This window comes from Phialemonium atrogriseum (assembly GCF_030411735.1).
Source record: "Phialemonium atrogriseum strain 8032-3 unplaced genomic scaffold QBC33scaffold_14, whole genome shotgun sequence".
NCBI classification, from domain to species: domain Eukaryota; kingdom Fungi; phylum Ascomycota; class Sordariomycetes; order Cephalothecales; family Cephalothecaceae; genus Phialemonium; species Phialemonium atrogriseum.
The window spans coordinates 463,122-483,676 of record NW_026848151.1 but is presented as its reverse complement, the minus strand read 5'-3'; the positions used below and the strand labels follow the sequence as shown (position 1 = coordinate 483,676).

General features: G+C 55.1%; 6 protein-coding genes across 6 annotated transcripts; 4 read left to right on the top strand and 2 right to left on the bottom strand.

Annotated features, from left to right (window-relative positions):
* Window positions 1-451: 451 nt before the first annotated feature.
* On the top strand, window positions 452-3,329 carry QBC33DRAFT_578626 (phosphatidylethanolamine N-methyltransferase; the record flags this gene model as incomplete). The annotated part of the gene is made up of 2 exons (XM_060431079.1): window positions 452-620; window positions 691-3,329. The coding sequence occupies 2 exons, from the start codon at window positions 452-454 to the stop codon at window positions 3,327-3,329; spliced, it is 2,808 nt and encodes a 935-aa protein (XP_060283025.1).
* A 620-nt stretch (window positions 3,330-3,949) lies between these two features.
* On the top strand, window positions 3,950-5,032 carry QBC33DRAFT_452182 (armadillo-type protein; the record flags this gene model as incomplete). Its single annotated transcript, XM_060424638.1, has 2 exons — window positions 3,950-4,452; window positions 4,525-5,032. The coding sequence occupies 2 exons, from the start codon at window positions 3,950-3,952 to the stop codon at window positions 5,030-5,032; spliced, it is 1,011 nt and encodes a 336-aa protein (XP_060283024.1).
* A 138-nt stretch (window positions 5,033-5,170) lies between these two features.
* QBC33DRAFT_559537 (uncharacterized protein) lies at window positions 5,171-5,684 on the bottom strand (the record flags this gene model as incomplete). The annotated part of the gene is made up of 3 exons (XM_060429980.1): window positions 5,171-5,189; window positions 5,279-5,513; window positions 5,570-5,684. The coding sequence occupies 3 exons, from the start codon at window positions 5,682-5,684 to the stop codon at window positions 5,171-5,173; spliced, it is 369 nt and encodes a 122-aa protein (XP_060283023.1).
* Window positions 5,685-5,708: 24 nt separating this feature from the next.
* QBC33DRAFT_540304 (ARM repeat-containing protein) lies at window positions 5,709-11,976 on the top strand. The gene is made up of 3 exons (XM_060428051.1): window positions 5,709-6,256; window positions 6,338-6,521; window positions 6,572-11,976. Exons 1-3 carry the CDS (start codon window positions 6,118-6,120, stop codon window positions 11,841-11,843), a joined length of 5,595 nt encoding a protein of 1,864 aa, XP_060283022.1. The 5' UTR covers window positions 5,709-6,117; the 3' UTR covers window positions 11,844-11,976.
* A 2,819-nt stretch (window positions 11,977-14,795) lies between these two features.
* On the bottom strand, window positions 14,796-16,208 carry QBC33DRAFT_620093 (uncharacterized protein; the record flags this gene model as incomplete). The annotated part of the gene is made up of 1 exon (XM_060432761.1): window positions 14,796-16,208. One exon carries the CDS (start codon window positions 16,206-16,208, stop codon window positions 14,796-14,798), a length of 1,413 nt encoding a protein of 470 aa, XP_060283021.1.
* Window positions 16,209-17,439: 1,231 nt separating this feature from the next.
* On the top strand, window positions 17,440-18,847 carry QBC33DRAFT_89617 (uncharacterized protein). Its single transcript, XM_060433162.1, has 2 exons — window positions 17,440-17,967; window positions 18,141-18,847. The coding sequence occupies exons 1-2, from the start codon at window positions 17,529-17,531 to the stop codon at window positions 18,629-18,631; spliced, it is 930 nt and encodes a 309-aa protein (XP_060283020.1). The 5' UTR covers window positions 17,440-17,528; the 3' UTR covers window positions 18,632-18,847.
* The last annotated feature ends 1,708 nt before the right edge of the window (window positions 18,848-20,555 follow it).

Sequence of the window (20,555 nt, the reverse complement as noted above, 5' to 3'; positions counted from 1 at the left end):
TCTCCGTAACCCTGTCAACAGATCTTCTGGAGGCTGAAGCCCACTGTGGGGGTCCTCGACTCTTGTTGAAATGCAAGTTCGTCATTTGTTCGCCGCTCCCTCCACGACCGCGCTAAACGGCCATTTTGTTGAACCCCCGCCCAAGCTCCAGAATAACACAGAAATATCGAATTAAACTCTTCCATGTGACAGCACAACTGCGGGAATTGGGCCCCCACCCCGGTCCAGACATTGCTGAAGAAGCACAAAAACCCCAAAAGTCCAGGAACTGTGACGTCTCTCCACACTAGAGAGCTTCTACCCATTCCTCTGTGCCTGAACGAAGCACTTTCAGTACTCCGTACACTTGTAGCTTGATCATTCGAAACTCGGCCCTTCTCATGGCTTGCCCATAGAATAGTCTCTCCTGGCCAATTAATTGAATCTCTCTCAACTTGGTTCAACATCAAGAATGAGCACTTCAGCAGTACCCCCTTCAGATTCCGGGGACAAGGTCCGCCAAAGGCGGCACTTGTCCTCCCCCTCGGAGGATGCCTCAACTGGCACCTCCCAGGCTGCCCCAGAGCTCGGTGCAAGCTCCAAGGTGAAGAAGACTTACGGGCGAACCCCGGATGGAGAAGGTATGGATCCCCCTTGAAGGGCAAGCACGTGGCCGTAAAGAGAGCTAACACGTATCTCCCCAAATTGTAGTCTTCATCGTCCCGACGACCCATGACATGGTCTCTCAATTACTCGACCCTCGCCAGCCAAAGAATCTTTCCGACGTCATCGTGCTCGCCATACTTGCTCTCCATATCCTAGCCGCCTATCTACTCCCTGCGAACCTCAAGCGCCCGGTGTTTGCCGTGATCTTCATCTCTTGGAGGGCCGCCTACAATGTCGGCATAGGCTATCTCCTGAATATCCAGTCGAATCACTTGTTGTTGGTGACATGGGCCAAGAAGTGGAAGCTGTTCGAGAACCCCTCGACTGGGGATAATCCCAGGCCTTGGCTGTACGGCGTGCTCAAGCGTGAGCTTGAGGCCAAGATCCCCGCCGACTACAAGTTTGAGGAGGCGCCAATTGAGTATAACACCTGGCTTGTCTTCCGCCGGGTGGTGGACTTGATCTTGATGTGTGACTTTGTATCATACTGCCTCTTCGCCATCGTCTGCGGCCACAAGCCAGCCGGCGAGGCATTTGCCATGACTATTGCCCGCTGGGCCGTCGGCATCTCTCTCGTTGGCTTCAACCTCTGGGTCAAGCTGGACGCCCATCGCGTCGTCAAAGACTACGCCTGGTACTGGGGAGACTTCTTCTACCTCATCGACCAGGAGTTGACCTTCGACGGCGTCTTCGAGATGGCTCCCCATCCAATGTATTCCATCGGCTATGCTGGCTACTACGGTATATCCATGATGGCGGCCAGCTACGATGTGCTCTTCATCTCCATCGTCGCCCATCTGGCCCAGTTTGCTTTCCTAGCGGTCGTCGAGAACCCTCACATCGAGAAGACGTACAACCCGCCGCCGCCTCGGATGCGAGCAAACTCGGGCATCTCCGACCTCAGCAGCCAGGTGCAAGACCAGCTTGGCGAGGGATCTACACCTGCTACAGACCCCGTTCACAAGCTCCTAGGCGTGGCCAACTTTGACCTCTTCCGTACAACAGACTACGCCCTCCTCCTGCTCCTTGGGTACCTCATAACACTTACGATTGTCACCCCTCGTACTCCTCTTTACCAGGCACTTTTCGTGGTACATGCCCTGTTATGGCGGCTATGGTACTCGATTGGCCTGGGGGTCGTCCTAACACGTCAGTCGCAAGACAAGACGTTCACGAGACACTTCCTCAAGTTCGGAGAGAGCGCTAGTGAGGCATGGCGTCAGTGGAAAGGTATGTACCATCTGAGCATGGCTCTCTGCCACGCCTCGTTCATGGCCGCATGCTGGAAGATGTACTCTTTCCCGGACGACTGGGACTACGGATGGGTACTCCTGAAGCACGTGGTCGGTATCAGCCTGATTGCTCTCCAGATTTGGACGGCTACGAGCATCTACGAATCCCTCGGAGAGTTCGGTTGGTTCTACGGGGACTTCTTCTTCGATAGCACCGGGAGATTGACTTACAAGTCCATCTACCGCTTCGTCAACGACCCGGAACGCGTCCTCGGCACGGGTGGCCTATGGGGCGCCGCGTTGATGACGTGGAGCAGATCCATCTTCCTTCTGGCACTGGTCGGTCACTTGCTCACCATCGGGTTTATCTCATACGTTGAGAAACCACATATGCAGAAGATCTACGGCCGCAATCTCCGCGACGAGGCCGGCCTCACCAAGTTCATCAAACGTTCACTGCCCCCGCCAGCCAAGAAATTGCAAATGAGCGTCGATAAGGTGCTCGACGAGACAAAGCACTTCGTGGACGAGTTCCTGGAAGTCGCTCGGTCTAAACTGGTTGCCGAGTCATCGTCGATTGTGAGAGACACAACTGACCTCTTCAACAAGTACCCCGCGCGTCTCACCCTCGCACGGATCGCCCCGGACCTTGCCGGATATGACCCCAAGCATTATTCATTGTCAGTCGAAGGGACACACTTGGATGGTGCTGAGAGCGAGAGGGCAACCGGGAAGGAGAGCCTGACTGCGCGGGTGCCAAAGGCGGTGAAGACGATGGTGTTCCAATATGGAGCCCCTCTACGAGTCAAGTGGACCGCACCGGCAAATCATAGCAAGAAGGACTGGGTCGGGTTATACATGGTGACTGACAACCGGTCGAGAGAAGCGACCGAGGTCTCTTCTCTCGGCCGTTGGACACCAACCTGCAAGGGAGTCTACGAGGTTAGTAGGGAGAAGGGAATCCTTGTCTCGGACCAACCCGCGGGCAAGGACAGGTCGTCCGAGGTCGACCTTGTGAGGGGAGAGATGGTATTCGAAGGGGATAAACTCTGGTGGACGCAGGGCGTCTTTGAATTCAGGTACCACCATGACGGAAACCACAACGTCATGGCCATCTCGCAGCCGTTCGAGGTTTCCGTCGGGAGGTTCGACTCCGAGGATGTCGAGGCCGACTCCAAGGACCTCTTTGAAAAGACTGTCGAGGTGGCTCTCCTGCCCATCGTACAGAACTGCCTCGATCGCGACCCGGAGATCGCCCCCAATACCGTGGACGAGCCGTTCGGCAGCCACGTCGAGCGGGACAGCAAATATGCCAAGAGGGTCGTCTATGCGATTCGCCACATGTTCGGTATCGAGTTCGCCCGGGCCGTGGTCCCGGCGGACGGGAACGTGAAGAAGCTGGCATGGAGGATATGCAACGCAAAACAGGTTCTGGTAAGCTTGCAATATTGAGTGACACGCCGCCGCCCTGGGAAGCTCACCAACACATCAACAGGCACCGTACAGCATGTCGCACTCGACGGGGCCGACGACACCCGTAATGGAAAAGTCTCCTGACGCTTTCTGAGGAGGAGAAATGCTGCAGAAGTGGTGCCTTTGTTGATTTGATCCATGAGATACCAAATTGAGACAGTACATAGTACCCAGCGCTTAGAGCGAAAGACGATACGAGCGAGACCAGCGGGTTGACCGTTGGATAGGTACTATGACCTGATCATACAGTAATCAACTACATAGAGTCGCGGGTTTCTATCGAGAGAATGATGGAAGCAAGCATTTATCTTGTCGTTGCGCATCAATAACTTCAGGTGCCCGTTATGCATAGCCAGCCACTTATACGCATGGTTGAGAAAGGGTAGGGTAGGCTCGTGCGTTCCTGCAACCCCTCCGTTATCGCCCCTCCGATAAGCCTCCGCTCCCCGCCAAACCCCCGAAACTGTGTGAAATTATTTCCGAGAGTTTCTTCTGCCCAGCGAACAGTTGCAGGCTGACTTCCTCGTTGGTCTCTCAGACACCACCGCACCGAGAGCTCTACAACCAGCCGTTTTTTTTTACACCACAAATCCCGAACGATGACTCCTTCAGCAGACGCACCAGCGGCGCCCGAGACCGCAAACCCCGCGATCCTGAGCCTCCGCAAATCGCTCTGCTCCGAGGCGACGCCCCTCGCCGTGCGGTTCCGCGCGCTCTTCTCGCTCAAGCACCTGGCGCAGCAGCCGCAGTCGGCGGCGGCGGACGCCCTGGCCGCGGTGGAGGCGATCGCGGCGGCGTTTACGTCGCCGTCGGCGCTGCTCAAGCACGAGCTAGCGTACTGCCTCGGGCAGACGGGGAGGGTCTCCGAGGCGGCGCCGCACCTGCGGCGCGTGCTCGAGGACATGCAGGAGGACCCCATGTGCCGGCACGAGGCGGCCGAGGCGCTGGCCGCGCTGGGGGACGCGGGGAGCTTGGAGCTGCTGAGGCGGTTCAGGGACGCCGAGGGGGAGGAGGTGGTTGTGCGGGAGACGTGCGAGATTGCGGTTGACCGGATCGAGTGGGAGAACTCGGAGGAGAGGAAGCGGGAGAAGTTGAGGCAGAGGTTGGTGATCTGTTGTGTTTTACAATGCTGGTCTTATGTTGGGAATCTGTCTAACTCTATTACAAAAAACAGTGATTTCGCTTCCGTCGATCCTGCCCCCCCGATGCCCGACACACAGAAAACCGTGGAGGAGCTGGGTGCTACCCTGATGGACACCAAACTCCCCCTCTTCTTGCGGTACCGATCAATGTTTGCCCTCCGCGACCTCGCGTCCCCGCCCGACCTCCCGACCGCCGTACCGGCCGTCCTCGCCCTCGCCAATGGCTTCGCCGACTCCTCGGCCCTCTTCCGCCACGAGATCGCCTTCGTCTTCGGCCAGCTCTCGCATCCCGCCTCGATCCCGGCCCTCGCAGCCGCGCTGGGCGACCTGGAGGAGGCTAGCATGGTCAGACACGAGGCCGCCGAGGCACTAGGCAGCCTCGGCGAGGAAGAGGGTGTTGAGGACATCCTGAAGGGCTTCTTGCATGACAAGGAGCAGGTGGTTCGGGAGAGCGTCATCGTAGCACTAGACATGGCTGAGTATGAGAAGGGCGGGGAGGCGGAGTATGCCCTGATCCCAGAGGTTGCGGGCACAGCGTGATACGGTATCCATGTGCGAGCGTTTGGCGTTTTCTCTTGGAGGGGAAAAAGGAATAATCGGGCAACAAGGTGATCTGTGACGGTAGACCATGGCAGGTAGAGAGGTTGGTCGGATTCCGGTAAATACTCGAAGGTGTATTCAATTGTTCATGTTCCACCTGCGCAGCAGTTAGCAAAAAAAGTAAAAATAAAAAAGGGAAGTTCCGAGGTGGTCGATTTGGAGCTTGAAGCTTGAAGCTTGACGTACTTGTGGCCACATTCGCAATTGTACATGATTGTTGACCCTTCGTCGGCACCCCGCGTCTGGAGTTCGGTATATCTGATTCCATTTCGCCCACACTCGGAGCAGTCCATGTTGGGGTCTACTCGGCTGCTCTCGATCTTGTGTCTCTCAATCGTCTGAACAGAAGAGAGTTTTTGGCGAAGGGGCGAAGGGAAGTCTGACGCCTTTGTTCTTGTGACAATCGATCGCGATGGGATATCTGTTGCTGATCAGCACCCATATTCCTATTTAGTACGACGAGCATCACCAACGAACCTGGATTTTCCGCGCCGCAGCATTCGCAGTGTAGGATGTTCTTCGCAGTTCCCTTGGAAGCGGGCAGGAGGTTGCCGCAGTCCGTGCAGAATATCAAGGAGCCGATAGCAGCCATGATGGTGTCTCTGAATCCGATTGTCGCCAGGATCAATCTCCATGGATGATTTGGGCCAGCATTTTGGCCAGCAATTTTTGGACAATTTTGCTTGGCCGGATGCACGGCCCCTCTGCAAACGGACTTGCACTAGTGGATCGCCCCACTTTTCTCTCTGTGCCGCAAACGCAGCCGCAACAACACCTTAACGCAAGGCTGGCAAAGTAAGGCCAACAGCAAAGTTTAACCTTCCATCTTCCTCCCCATCTCTTGTCCCCCCCCCCATTTCTCACCGCACACCAAGCTGAAAAAAGCAGGACACCTACCCAAGTGCATGGCCACAACTGTCCATTGCTGAGCTGCTTGTTTGTTCCGCTCGGCAAGCTATGCGCCCCTACTTTCGGCCACCAACAACTCTCTTGCGCCATGAATTGTGAATGAGCCGGCCTCGACCATGGCGGACCCTCGGCCGAACCATCAGAATGGCATGCCTAACGAACGCTCTCAACCACAACCCGCTTTCACGCGACCTTTCACTCTTTACGAAGCCCTCCCTTACACACCCTTCACCTCGATCGTCCCTTTCAACTCCGGTAATTCCCCGATCCCCGATCCCCGATGTCCGCCGATGCCCTCCGACGGCCAATTGCCAGACAGCTAACATGCTTTGCCAGATATCATTCCGACTCCTAATCTCGGCTCAGCCTCACCCGCGCCCAGTCTCGTCGACCTCGTCCCCCCCAATGACTTTGAGAGTCTGAATGCCGAAGCCGAAGGGCATTCGTCAACCTCGAAGCGCTTGGAGCAAACCTTAGGCCAATTTCAACATCTCCTAGATCCCAAGCGCATAACCCACTTGTATGAACCGAGAGAAACCTGAAGAACGAGTCACGCTGACATGACAACAGCAAGTTCAAGTCTGGCCCCAAACCAACTCCCGGGAAACCCCCCACCCAACCTGCTTCGATGGCGGCCAACCTGTTGCCTTTTTCGAAGATGGTCTACGACCAGACGTCCGTATCGTTCAGATATCCCACTCCAGAGACTCCCGGGCGCGCACGACCTAATGGGCATGGGCAACCGGGCACCCCCATCCTCAAGAAGCAAAAGTCGCCAGTCGTTCACAAGTCGGAGAAGCCAAAAATCAGTGCAAATGCTGCCCTGAACAGACAATCCCATGCGCAAAACTCGAGCAGGTTCGAAATCATATTGCCTTCAAAGAAACATCTCGACGACGCTTCTGTGCTTTCTGCAGTGACGGGGAACAATGTGGCCGCGGACACTCCTCTTCGAGCAGCGCAGCCAGCTTCTGATGGGCAGCCAACACAGCCGATCCCACCTCCCAGACTAACTCCTCAGGGGAAAAGCCCCACACAAAGGTCATCCTTCGTGTCGCCATCTCAAACCACACCCCAACCTGAGACTCCGAAAGCCGCGACCATCACAGTTGAGCTTCCCCGCTCCGGCGCTTTCAATAAGAACGATTATCTCGTGGTGCCAGACGAGGCCGACACGCCCTCTCATCTATCCAGGAGGAAGAGCGGCCCCGGCGAATATGATGGCGGCCAGGATGTGCTTGGCGAAAGTCTCGATGTACGGCAGAGGTCTAATGCGGCTTTTCAGGACCTTAGTCGTTGCATCCGAGATGTATATGAAGCTGAAGAACACTTACATACCAACCGCGCCAACAATGAAGTCGTTACGCTGATAGCCGAGAACCAGCCAACATTGACAGCTACTGCCCAGCGAAAGGTCCACACGCTCCTGGAGAGAGCTATTGCTCTGAATTGCTTCCAGAAAGCGCCAGTCGACGATCTCCTTCACATCATCCAGCTGTCGGATAATGCGTTGAAGCACGTCGAGGGGCTTGATATCAGGATCGATGAAGCATGGGGTCAACCAGAGGTTGAGCAATGGCTGCAGCTTCTGCCGGATATTGACACTGGACTGAAGGCCGCCCGAACGTCGTTGAGGATGATGTGCGGAGGGCGCGAGGACAAGCAACTCTACTCAGAGGAAACAATCGAGCAGTCGCTTAATCTGTTCAAGAGCGTCTTGGACGGTATCATCGTGCCACTGGCCGAGTTACGAAGCGCTGGACCCACTGCTTCCATCTTCAAGCTGCTTTTGCAGCACAAGGGCCGGATTGGAGCCGTCTTCACAAGCGCCCAGAGGCTTTTCACGTTAATGGGGACCCTGATGTCTGCCATCGACGTATCAGAAACCGTTATGAACACGCTTGAGTTTGCGTCATCTCGTCTAGTTTTCCTAGAGAACTCTCATACAGAGAAGGATTCGGTAGTCGAGACTCAGAGGTTTGACGGGCTTCGTTTGGTGGCGATGGACATGCTTTGCCAAGTCTTCCTGCTGAACCCTCTTCAGAGGCAGGGGATATTCGACGACATCTTGACCTCCTTGGAGAAGCTGCCAGTCGGAAAGCAGCGCGCCCGGCAGTTCAAGCTTGTTGACGGCACCAGCATCCAGCCCGTGTCCGCATTGATCATGCGGCTCGTTCAGGCCAGCTCTGGCAAGGTTGACGAGTCCAAAGGACACAGGCGCGCCGCGGCCGTCCTTTCGATGGAAGATGATGGTGACGACGACGGCGGAGCCGCTGCCAGAGCCGACCCGAGCAGTTATGGCGCCGTATTCACTGTGAACAATGAAGAGGCCGGTGCCGAGCAGCATGGCACTGCCGTATCTGAGCTGGGCCATGTCATAAACCCCCTCGTGGATACGGCAAGACGCAATGCGTCGTACGTCATAAACTTCATTGTGAAGCGGGCCCTCAAGTCAACGAAAGCCGGAGACACTCCATATCGCAACCTCCTCGACCTCTTTGTCGATGATTTTACCTCTTGCCTGAATAACCCGGATTGGCCGGCGGCAGAGCTGCTGCTTCGGCTGCTTATGCTGATGATGGTTAAGATCGTGGAGGACAACAAGTCCCCAGCGCCGGCGAAGAACATGGCTCTCGAGATTCTCGGGGTGGTAAATGCGGCAATCTCGAGGGTCAGGTCCTACGTCCGTAAGACGGCGCTCTCGCTAGACGCCACAGAGAGAGATGATTTGGGCATGTTCCTCTCGGACCTAGGCACGTCTGCCCTCGAATTGAAGTCCCGGCCGGAGCAGATGGTTGCTTGGTATGGGCCTTATCGGGCCGCATTGGAATATCTCGAGGAGCGACATTCGGAGGATCCGCACCTGAGCAGTGCCATCTCGTTTCTCGTTGCCGAATGGGCAACCAAGGTCTGTACAGGTTACGACTCTTTTGAGGACGACCAGGATGAGCGGGACGAAGAATACGGAAAGATGGCATACAGACTCCGAATGATGATCCAGGATCGTCGATGGCTGGCCAACGAGTACTCGTTTAAGTCGGTCTCAGCAAACCAGGCGCGGCTGTCGTACGCCATCACGCTTCTCCGCTCTCAGCTCTGCGAGTCTTTCTCTGCGATTCTCAATATCCTCCTCGGCTCTATGGCGAGCGACCAGGCCACAGTTCGGAGCAAGAGTCTGAAGAGCATCAACCAGGTCTTGGAGACCGATCCATCGATCCTCGATGGCGACTCGGTCGTCATCCAGCTGATTCTGCAATGTTCCAACGACTCGTCGACACAGGTTCGGGACTCGGCTGTCGGGCTGATTGGAAAGTGCATTGCAATGCGGCCAGCCCTCGAGGAGGGAATGGTAGAGACCGTTGTCCAGAGATTCACTGATACGGGGCCTGCCGTGCGGAGAAGGGCGATGAAGCTTGCCAGGGACATCTACCTTCGGAATCACAGCAGGAGCGTTCGGAGCGCCATTGCCTACGGGTTGCTCCACCGAGTCCAAGACCCAGAGGAAAGTGTGAGGGATCTTGCGCGTCACACGATAGAGGAGATCTGGTTCGCTCCCTTCTACAAAAGCGAGAACTCTGCCGAGTCCAAGATTTCCTTGGCCGACCACGTTGCTCTTATGGTTCAGACTGTTAAGCATGGCAATGTCACCATCGTGCTCGACAAGGTTCTTCAGACGATCCTCGCTCCCGAGTCGAAAACGGCCCAGGCCAGCTTTGATGTGTGCGCGAGGCTCGTTGCCAGCATGTTTGATCTGGTCGACAACCCGGATCCGGAGGACCCCTCGGCGCCGTCTGGGAAAGACGCCCTGCAGGTCTTGATGATCCTCGCAAAGGCCGACGCGAGACTGTTCACATTTGAGCAAGTCCGCCTTCTAAAGCCTTACATAACCACCATCAGCACTAGCGAGGATCTTACCGTATCCCGAGCCGTCGTCGTGATTTACCGCCGGGTCCTCCCCCAGCTGTCGAGCGTGCATGCGCAATTCCTCGCAGATGTGCGGAAGGAGCTCATGCCTGCCGTCTCCAAGGTGACCCGGGCATTACTAGATGACATTATCGCATGTCTCTGGATCATCAGCGGTTTGCTGGAGACGTCGGAGCATCTGGCACGACTGGTATCTTCGAGCTTGGCAGGCATCCAAAAGCTGCGTGTCATGAGTCAGCGAGAGCCCCTGGACGAACGCAAGATTAGGCAGTTTGACCGATATTCGCTCATCGTTGGCATGGCTGGGAAACACTGCGACCTCGATGGGCACCATGAACTCTTCAAGACGCAGTTCCCAAAATGGTCGGGAGCATCGGTCTCGAAGCTCATGGTGGACGTTTTGGTACCATTTGCTGCGCCTTCGCAGCCGCTGGACGTGAGGAAGGCTGCGCTCGACGCTGTGGGCCTGATATGCCAGTCGGCGCCGAGGAACTATGTTGCCGCCAACATCTACACTGCCTTTCAGCAGGTCTTTGATGAGCAGGTCCCGGCGCTTGAGAGTATGATCCTCAAGTCACTCAAGGAGTTCCTCCTCATCGAGGAGAAGCGGTCCGAGCAGGCGTCGGGGGCGTCCGCCGCCAACGGAACAGAGAGCTCCAAGACGCGAGAATTAACTGTGATGGGAGGCACAAGCTATGATGACGTGGCCAGCGCCACGACACATCGCTTCTTGAAAGAGGTGACCCGGATTGCCCTAGCAGCGCAGGATGAGCACGCCTTTCTTGCGGTCGAGGTGCTGGCCAGTATCAACAGGCAGGGCTTGGTCCATCCCAAGGAGACTGGGATCTCTCTCATGACTCTGGAGACTTCGTCCGTCCCTAAGATCTCCGAGTTAGCATACCTCGAGCACAGAGCTCTCCACGAGAAGCACGAAACCGTCCTGGAGCGCGAATACATCAAGGCAATCCAGCTCGCCTTCACATATCAGCGAGACGTTGTAAAGGACCCTCGCGGAGCCACCACAAGTCCTTTCACCTCGAAACTCCATCTCATGATGGAAGTACTAAAGGTTAGCAAGTCGAAGAACCGGCAAAGGTTCCTCGAGAAGCTGTGTGCTCAGATTGATTTCGATCTCGGCAGGCTGGATAGTTCGGAGGAGCCACCGGTCCACGTGCAATTCTCTCGCTTTATCATCGAGAATATGGCATTCTTCGAATATCTTACCATTGGCGAACTTCAAGCGACCGTTTCGGCTATGGAGAAGCTCGTGGCCAGCACGGGGGCAACAGTGGCGCACGCCATTGAGTCGGAGATCTTACAGATGCGAATGGAAGCCGAGCCTGACCCACAAGCGCCCGCAAATGGCGACGTCATTCAGGTAGCGCCGGCTATGGATTTCGTTCGCCTACGACAGCTGACGGCGGGCGCGATGATCTTGCACTCGCTCTGGGAGGCCCGCACGTATCTACGCCGGCTCTACGGCATGGGGACGAACCGCCGGGAGAACAAGCCCAAGGGCCAGGCGAAAGATCTATCCAAGTCTCCCGTGAAGGTGCAGGGCGTCAACGGTGAGAGGTTCTGGGACGAGGTGGGCACCATCATGACGGCCATGTCCACGCGGGAGCGGATGACGGAGACGTGCAAGGCGTTCGTGGAGCTCATGAACGTGGACAAGGAGTTCAAGATAGCCGACGAGGACGAAGACCTGGACGGGGAGGAACCAACCACCCCGAGCGCCGATGAGGAGGGCGAGGATGTCTCGGGTCGCGGCCGCAAGCGCAAGGCGAGCAGCACGCCTGGCGGTCGGAAGAAGAGGGCCAGGTCTGGCTCTCAGGTCCGCAAAAGGGGTCGCCCGCGGAAGAACCCCGTTGGGGTTCACGATGCGCACGGGGAGTTTGAGGACGGCGACTGGCTCTGATAATTATTCATTTTAGGGGTGAATGGGTTCGGGAAGGGGGCGTATCTGGTAAAGGGGCATTTTTTTTTTAAAAAAAAAGACAACCAACCCACACAAGACGATGTGTCGGGAATTGGTCGGGGATCAGGCGTTAAAAGGGGTTTGGGGGGGCGGAGGTTGACAGAGAGAAAAGATATGGCTCATTTTCGCTGTTCGAGCTGAATTGCTACATTGCTGGCTGCAATGAAAGATCATCTGGCTCAGCATCTCGACATTTTGGAGTTGCTTGGAATCCTTATCTATCGCAGCACAGGTCGCAACCAATACATGCCATACTTCTCAAGACTCCGTTTTCTCCGCTGAAAAGATCGCAACGTAATAGATGACGTTTTCCGGTGCTCGTATGGACATGCATGATGTGCTTTTTCCATATCTACGTACACGTATCTTGGAAGCCCCTGATAGGTGTACTGGGGACCCAGATAATGGCGACATTTTTTATCGGCTCCCAGAGATATCCAAATACTGGGATGGGGGGTGGGGAAAAACGCCTTCTGCAGGGATGACATGCGAATGGATGTCTTTTTTACGTCCGTACATAATTAGTACATTGTCGTCGGCTTGGGCTCATTACGAAGAGAGCAAAACGGGGTCCGCGCGCGCGCGACACGGGGTTACTGTGGTAGTAGACGCGGAACGAAGCCCGCGCACGGTTTATGACGGCGATGGACGGGGACGTGTTCTATCGTATCCAAAAGCCGGGAAATGACGCCGTAAACGGGTTTTGAGGTCTATTAGTGCGCGTCGATGTGTGTTCCATGCATTAATTAGATGGGTGGTTGTTGAAATGTCAACACCTGGAGTCGCACTAGGCAGGGCCAGGTCAATCAAGCGTTGACAATGATAGTGGCTGGGGTCTAGACATCCGCCTATCTCCCGCGCAGCCTTATGCATACATATACACTTGTACTAACTACACTTAAATAAGTGACGGCCAGGGGGCAGATGGACCAGGCCTAAACTGACAGGGGGCAACAGGTGGCTTGACAAGTATTGGTGCTACGCTATCTCTGTTAGCGGGCACAAACAAAGACAATAGTTTCAGCTAGCCACAACGATCGCCCAACGGCAGCTTGGGGTGGCGGATGTTTCCAGATGAGCAGAAATGATTACTACTAGGGTACGGCTATTGGACATGCTATAATGCGAAGGTAAGGTACCTAGTTATACGTGTAAGAAGCACCACGGTTCATTCGGGGCGGATGCTCCTCAACCGCGCGTGGGATGCTGCTGTACCACGAAGGCACGGCTCAAGCTTGAAGTGTCGCTTGAAGCGATGCCGCTAGCTGGCTGGCAGTTAACCAGGTAACTGCGGCTGCTTAGATGAGCTTTATCATCAGTTGCAACCACAAGGCACTGGTGTTCTCAGCTCCGCAAGCCGCGCGTTGACTTCTAGTGTATTCATACTATCTAAACGAAGTATGCCCTCCATCTCAGCCCCGATTCTCGTGTGCCCCTGGTTAGTCGACATTCCCCATCTTTGATCACCGACTTCTCCTTCCGTTCCTGGCTGCGGCTTGACAAGATCCAAGGCCCGGTAGTTGAGATCGCGGGTTTATAAGCTACGCTAGAAAGTACGCTTACAAGGCTGGGGGACCCTTGCCAACGACGATCGTTAGATTGTGGACCGCGGGGGGGGGGAGGGACTGATTAATTCGGTTGGATACAAAGTTACAAACAGGTTATCCTCAGCTCAAATACGGATGCGCGGCCAAAGCTGTGGAGGACTAGTAAGGACGCTTGCTCTCTGGCGGTCGGAGATCCTATTCCGCGATACGTAGACACTGTAATTATGGGTCATCATGTAGGCATGGGGTGTGTGTTTGCATGATGCAGTCAGCACGACACTACAGTAAGATACCAAAAGGTCTGCCAGTCTGGGAGACCTGAAACAAAGCCTGGAACGAGACACTCGTTTGCCATTTCTCTTTCCGGTCATCGTTGGTCCCCGTCGTATCGTACCAGAAAACATGTGACTTTTGGGAACTGGCTTCGAGAACGGTGTGGCTTGCAGCTGTGGGCAACGTTGTGCCTGAAACCCACCCAGCCTTCACCCCAGGGGCAGGCCGATTTCCGTGGTTTGCGCGCCCGCCAAACCCATGTCCCCAATGTTTCGCCCCCATATCAATTGGACATCTATCCATGGGAACAGTGGTTTGGCCGACCTCGTTTGCCTCCTAGTAGCCCGGCTTGGCCTTCCAGTTATCCTGCTCCCGACAATTGGGAAGTGGGCCGGGGATGAGTCCGACCGGGGCGTGGATGATGGCAGATGTGCTTGGATTGCTGTCTAAGTGCCTCCAGACTCCAACTGTATCTTTTTGTCCTAAGCCCCCCCTTCCATGTCCAACAACGGTCGCACAGAGTCGTAAGCGCCGACATCCAAGCCCCTTGCCATAAAGTCGCAAGCTTGCAATCCTGTTTCTCCAGTCCAGGTCTAATATTTCCAGTTCGGCAGTAGCCGTTTTGCCCCCAAATATCCTAGATACGGCCAACAATGTCCAAGCTCCCTGTGTCTAAACAGAGAGGTAGCTGAGTGTTTTCAGTTTCAACGCCAATATATCCATCCAGAGCGCCAAAGAGACGGCGGAGTAGCTGTATGCGTATGCATATGTCCGTGGTGTAAAAAATAAAGACAAAGGGAATTAGCCAAGTAGGGCAGCATCGATAGTGCTAGTGGTGGAGACATGTCTGCTCCGAGGGTGATTGTGCCGGGGCACGTAATATGTACTCATGACGGGAAGATGGAACAAAATGTTTCCAAGAGTATTAGAAATGTCCAAGAACGCCAGCGCCGCTCTGAAACCATGCAGGAAGGAAAACCAAAGCTAGGAACTGATGGTCATAATTATTGTACCGCTGAAGAAGACCAAGCCCTTGCCGCGTTGGAATCTCGTCTTTCCATGTCGAGTCGGCTCAGCCTGCCACAGCTGTCGACTTGCCGCTTCTTAGTGACCATCGGTTCTTCTTGACCAACTTCGGGCCTGCATTTTTGGTCAGCTTCCCCGGTTTCCTCGTCGCCGGGGGAATCGGGTTTCGGGGCTCTGGCAGGATGGATTCGTCGAATTCTGTGGGAAGTACAGCGACGTGTGTGACGGTCTTGCGGATAGTCTCCGGAGCCGGGGATGGAGCACGCGTATCAAGTGTCGGCGCCGAAATATTCGACGATATGGTCTCCAACTCGGTGAACCTTGTTGATTTAGATATCCTTCCTTTCTTATGTGAGAGAATAGGTGTTGTAATCGCAGGCAGAGCGGGGGGTTCGAGTTCATCGCCCGGAATCGGCCCGGCAACTTCCTCCGGCAGCGGCGTGCGTGCTGGGCTGGCAGTCTTCGGGCCCAATGACGGGCTCCGCGGGACATAGTCGTCCATAAAAAGGGAACTCGGCGTGGCTGCGCTGAACGCCGGGGTAACATATGGCGAAGAAGTATGTAGAGACAGTGGGTATCCGACCTGCATCTGCGGAAGAGCGGGTACCGGTGGAATACCTGCAACGGACGCCGGAAGGCTGGTGACCCGGGGTCCTCCTTGTCTCTGTGAGACGTAGGTGCCACGGGCCTGGTTCGACGTGGAGGGGTCAGAGATTCTGCGAGAGTGGCTGGGATGCAGGCGGTGGAAGTATTCAGCCTCAGGAGCGGGTCGCGTATTGGCCGGGGTGGTGGTGGCAACAGAGTATGTGCTGGCACTGGCTGCTAGCGATGCAGAGGCGTGCTTGACAGGCTTCATCTCCAAATCGTCTTGCGAGCTGGTGGAACTGGTGGAGCTTTCGACGGGGGAGGTAGCTGGATGGCTGTTAGCGAGGAAGCTGTCGATCGCTGACGGTCTGTTCAAACCTTTGCTGGACGACCGGCTAGCATAGCTAGAATCGACCATTACCCTCTCAACTTCCTTTCCCTTCACAGAACCGCCACGGGGCCCAATGTGGGAATAGATAACTTCTCCGCCCTGGTTATTCCAACCAGGATGGATGCTGTTGTAGCTGTATGTCCGGGGCATCTGGACGACCGGGCTCGCATAGACAGATGGGTACGATACGTGGGACAAGGCGCTGTTGACCCGAGGCATGCCGGTGTGGATCGGTGTCATCATGCCCCCCATTCCCACGCCGTTGGCAGTCATAGCACTTCTCCGTCTGTTCTGCTCCAGAATCTTTGGCCGGTCATTTTCCCTCCAGGTGGCAGGCCCTCCAGAGAGGGCATCGATAGCGGCATGCTTGGGGATATGCCTGTAGGGCACTTTCGCTTCCTCCAACTTCTGCTTCTCGGCCTGCTTTGTCTTGTGCTCCTTGGCGGCCTGGCGGCCTCGCCTGATCATGGAGAAGACCGACATGGCGTGACAATGCCTTGCGCCTGTGCACTAAATTTCGGGACAAGAGAGACCAACAAGAGAATACGGGAACCAAGCGCGGGAGCTCCTGGAGAGTAATAAAATAGGTGGGTGTAAGCCGGGTACAGTGCGGGGTGTGGATGCAGATTATTGTAGGTGTCTGATTAGGATCAAGGGGACAGAGCCTGTCCCGGCAAGCAGGGATCTGCGGCAAGGTGTTTGAGACTCGGGTTCTTGTTAGTCGCTTCGAGCACTTCGGACACGGCGTCAGGTCAAGGAGAGAGTAAGCCTGCAGGCATTTAGACTCTGACGGCAGAATGCGATGCTGAAACTTGGATACGGAATCCTCCGTGCAAGTCGAAAAGAAGGAGGCCAGCGACGGAGTGTCGCAAGGACCTCGTAACTTCCACAATGCTGGATGGACCAGGCTTGGGCCTCGAATGCGGTGCGCCGAGAGGCAGTGGATGTACTGACGGTCGAGCAACGACTCCGCTCTAGGATTGGAGGCGAGGCAAACAGAGGGGAGTGAAATGGGCAGAAGGAGAGAAAAGAATATGAAAGCCAAGAGGCCGGGCAGAGGGTTTTCTGCTGCCTTATGAGAGAACAGCGCAACGAGCTGGCACTGTAGAGGCAGCCACGGGCAGGGGCCCCAACATATATTACTCTGCGTTTGGATGGATGGCGTAGGTAGTGTTGACAAGCAGCAGACCAGCCCTGCAGAGATGGACAGCTGGCAGGGTTGTTGGGATTGATGGGACGGATGGCTGGAACCAGGATTGCCAATTCTGGCAAGGGGTAGAGCCCGACTATCCAATGGCGTATGAAGTGTGCGATTCTGCTGATATTGGGCCCAGGAACGGGCAGCACATGGCGCGGAACGAGTGAGCACGTAGTTAAGCAGAAGATTGATTGATTTCTAAAGAGTTGGTAGGGGAACTGGACTCGGACTCTCCTCGATGCCGTCCAGCCGATGCTATCTCAATTGCTTGCTGGGCCTCCACTCGATCCCCAATCGAAGAGGGGTCGCTTTTTTCCAGGCAATCGTTCGCGCAAAATAAAGGAACGACAGGGGGGAAGGCGAAAGGGAAATTCCTTTCGTGGAGCCACGCTGCCCATGCTGACATGCCCTGGTCCAATGTGGGCATCCAATGCTCATAGTTCGTATTTGCCCGTGTAGAGATACCAGCTGCAGGGGCCTTGTCTCGTACCAGCAGCGCGGTTCGACCAATCTCCACTCGCTAGCAGCCAGCCAGACCCTTGCTCTTGGGGGATGGTTTACGTAGCAATCATGGAACCTGGAAGTGGTCTGCTCGACTGCAGGACATGGAGCCAAGTCATAGTACGAATGCAAACTTGGCATGCGCTGGAGCGTTCCTTCCACCTTCCCACCTTCGACCTTCCCACCTTCCAGCCGCAGCTTACAGGGGTGCGCTGATCGGTCTGATGGGCAATTGCCAATTGATGCCCCAAAGGGTCCCACGCACTCCCGCGCAGCGATCCATGTCCGCCTGGCGCATCACTGCATGTGCAGGCCCACAGGCCCATTTGTTCCTCGATCTTCGCGGCCCTGTTCCGTCTGAAGTGCCCGACAGATCCCCAACTCCAACTCCCGCAGTCCCCTCACCGGCTCCCGTCAGACGGGACTTCCTTCTCACGGCATTCTCTCAAACTCGTCGAAATTCCCGACAAAACTTGTTTCCGGAGCAGCTAGCTTCCCCGAACTTAGGACTCACTAGGCAGGGCGAGTCCAACTATGGCCTGTGTTAGAGATTAGCTCCCAGTGCGTGCTAGTTCCAGCGATGTCGGTACCCAACCATGCCAACTTCCCAGGTGGCAGAAAACTGAAAGCTGAAACCAAGAACTGAGGAAGCAAGACATGCTGGCACGGGATAGCTGGTGGTGTGAGTGATGTGGGCGTGCACTAACTTCGAGTAGTCGAAATGTTGGCCCTCGGAACTGCATTTCTTCTGACTCAACGGAAGCGTTTAGTGGCATATCTAGACTCTGGACTCTGGAGTCTGGGCAAGTCGCTCGCTGACTCGAAAGCCCCTTCCGGTAAGTTTACCCCCGAGTCCTCGGTCGGTCTCTCCTCTTTCTTTTCGAACTCGTCAGTGGTGGAATCTAGAACCCGCAATCATGACAAAAGCGGTGACGCGAGTAGCCGAACAGGTAATAGCGCCTTGGGGCGGTGGATAAATATAGCAACCACCAATGTCTGGATGCACCCCCCGGTCGCGATATCACATGATCTCAAGTACCAGTATTCTCTGGTTGCTGGTAGAGGAACTACGTGTATACTATACCTACGGATTACTCCAGGGGCACTTGACAACCTCGGCGCAACACCCAGGAGGCTCGCCATTTTCGGGCCTCTCTGCCATCTGGCCACCCCGCATTGTCTTGTATCGCCCACTTTGGTAAGATAATATAGGGAGTCCAGGGTGGGGGTGGTATCGCAAAATACCAGGTACAGCAGTTGGCGATAAAACCACCCGACATGTATATCTCCTATTGGCTGACTGACATAAAAAGCCCGACTGTTGCGAACAAGCAGGGATCAACCCTTATTGGCTATTTTTGCCCATGTTTGAGACTGGGAGTTTCTAGACATTTTAAAACGTTGAGGTGACATGCACACACCGACATAGGTATTGGGTAAGTCACTCTAAATAGTTTCATGTGCTGGGCTTGGAGGCGCCTGCCGTGACTGTCCCCCGAATAATCAAGCTTTGCGGCTCGTAGATCGATGCAAGTTGATCACAACAAGCCCCGCACTCATGTCTCTTACTACCTATTTATTGCGTACATTAGACTAGATCTTGGGATACATGTGAGACTAAGCATGCAAACCGTCTGTGATGTATTCCTTCTCTTGTCATACCAGCTCGTACCTGAGTCAATGGCAGGACGCAGCATGTAAACTTGAGGTATACCGTTTCCAAGAGGTTAGTTGCAGGATCGTGTCTTTCCCCTCGATGCATGCCACAAAGGCACTGGCTTTGGTTGCAATGGGGTGCTGCTCCCTAAGAGATTAGTGGCACAAAGGGGAGAGAATGATGCATTGAAATCTAGCAAGAGTGAGGACCTAGATTGAATATGCTCCTTAGAACACTTCCATGTCTGTCGTGACAACTCGATTTACCCAGTTGCAACACTTGTGGGCTGGTTATGAGGTTAGACTGAAGAACCTCACAGTAAATACACAGTATTCGGAAAACACCTGAACAGGGTGATCATACCTGAGACTGGATAGGGAAGATAGGTTGGAGCATATTCTGCTATGCCCAGGTCAACATCTAGAATTGTCAATAGATCGGGCAGCGGGACCTTAAAACACATGATGGCATGGTAGCCCAGGGGTGACAGAGACACAAGAGGTCTGATTGTATGTGCCGCCCTCGGTTTACCAATTGTAAACTCGACAGCTCAATGGTTGTCTATTATGAGAGCCAGTCTCGGGTATAACAAACCCAGTACGTCTCAAAACAGCCAACGGAGATGATGCATGGTGGCGTCACACTCGATGCTCGAACACTTCTAGCCTACGGAGCACTCAGATATAAATTCGGCTTCCTGCTACGGTGCAAATATTTCATGTTGTAAACAGATTTGATGGATCCACAGGAAGGACATGGACAAAAGTGAAATGGGAGAAAATATTGGGATAAGTGGTATAACTGGCATTTATTTACTGGCACCTGGACTAGCCCCCTAGTGGGAGTGAGTGGTATGGATTCTGCCTCCGCGCTTAAAAATAAGAGGGCGGCTAAACCCTCGGGCCGTAAGCGCAGGGCCTAGTCCAGTTTGACAGCCAGAGGAGCCGATCACGCGCATCTGGCCCACCAACTTCTTCCAACTTGGCGCATGCAGTGACGGCCTTAAAGATTCCATCGCCATCCCGAAGAAGACGTGGAATCGCAACACTGCGTGGCCAACCTTCATTTGGCGGCGACTGCCTCTCTACAAATTCCGTCATTTGTCGCTGTTTTTTTCTCTCGAATTGCGCGTCTGCAGCTGTGATCGCGATCCCACGGTACGCCCACCTCTCCCCGCCGCCACTCCACCCCCCCCCGAAGCCTGCATGGCTCGTTAGAATCCCGATTGCGATTTTTATCCGACGTCACTGCCTGTGTGCGACATCATCTGCCGCCCAACAACCCAGCAGCCGGCACATTGACTGACCGTCCACCAAGGCGCGCCTAGTCACTGCGCGCAAGACCCGAGAAGGTGGCGGCACTCACTCTGCTTGGCCGCGCCAACACCGAACTATCACTCCAGCAACATCTTGACCTCAGTCCTGACCTGCTTAGTTACAACCTACTTGTCTCTGAGGGGGACCTCGAGCCTTTG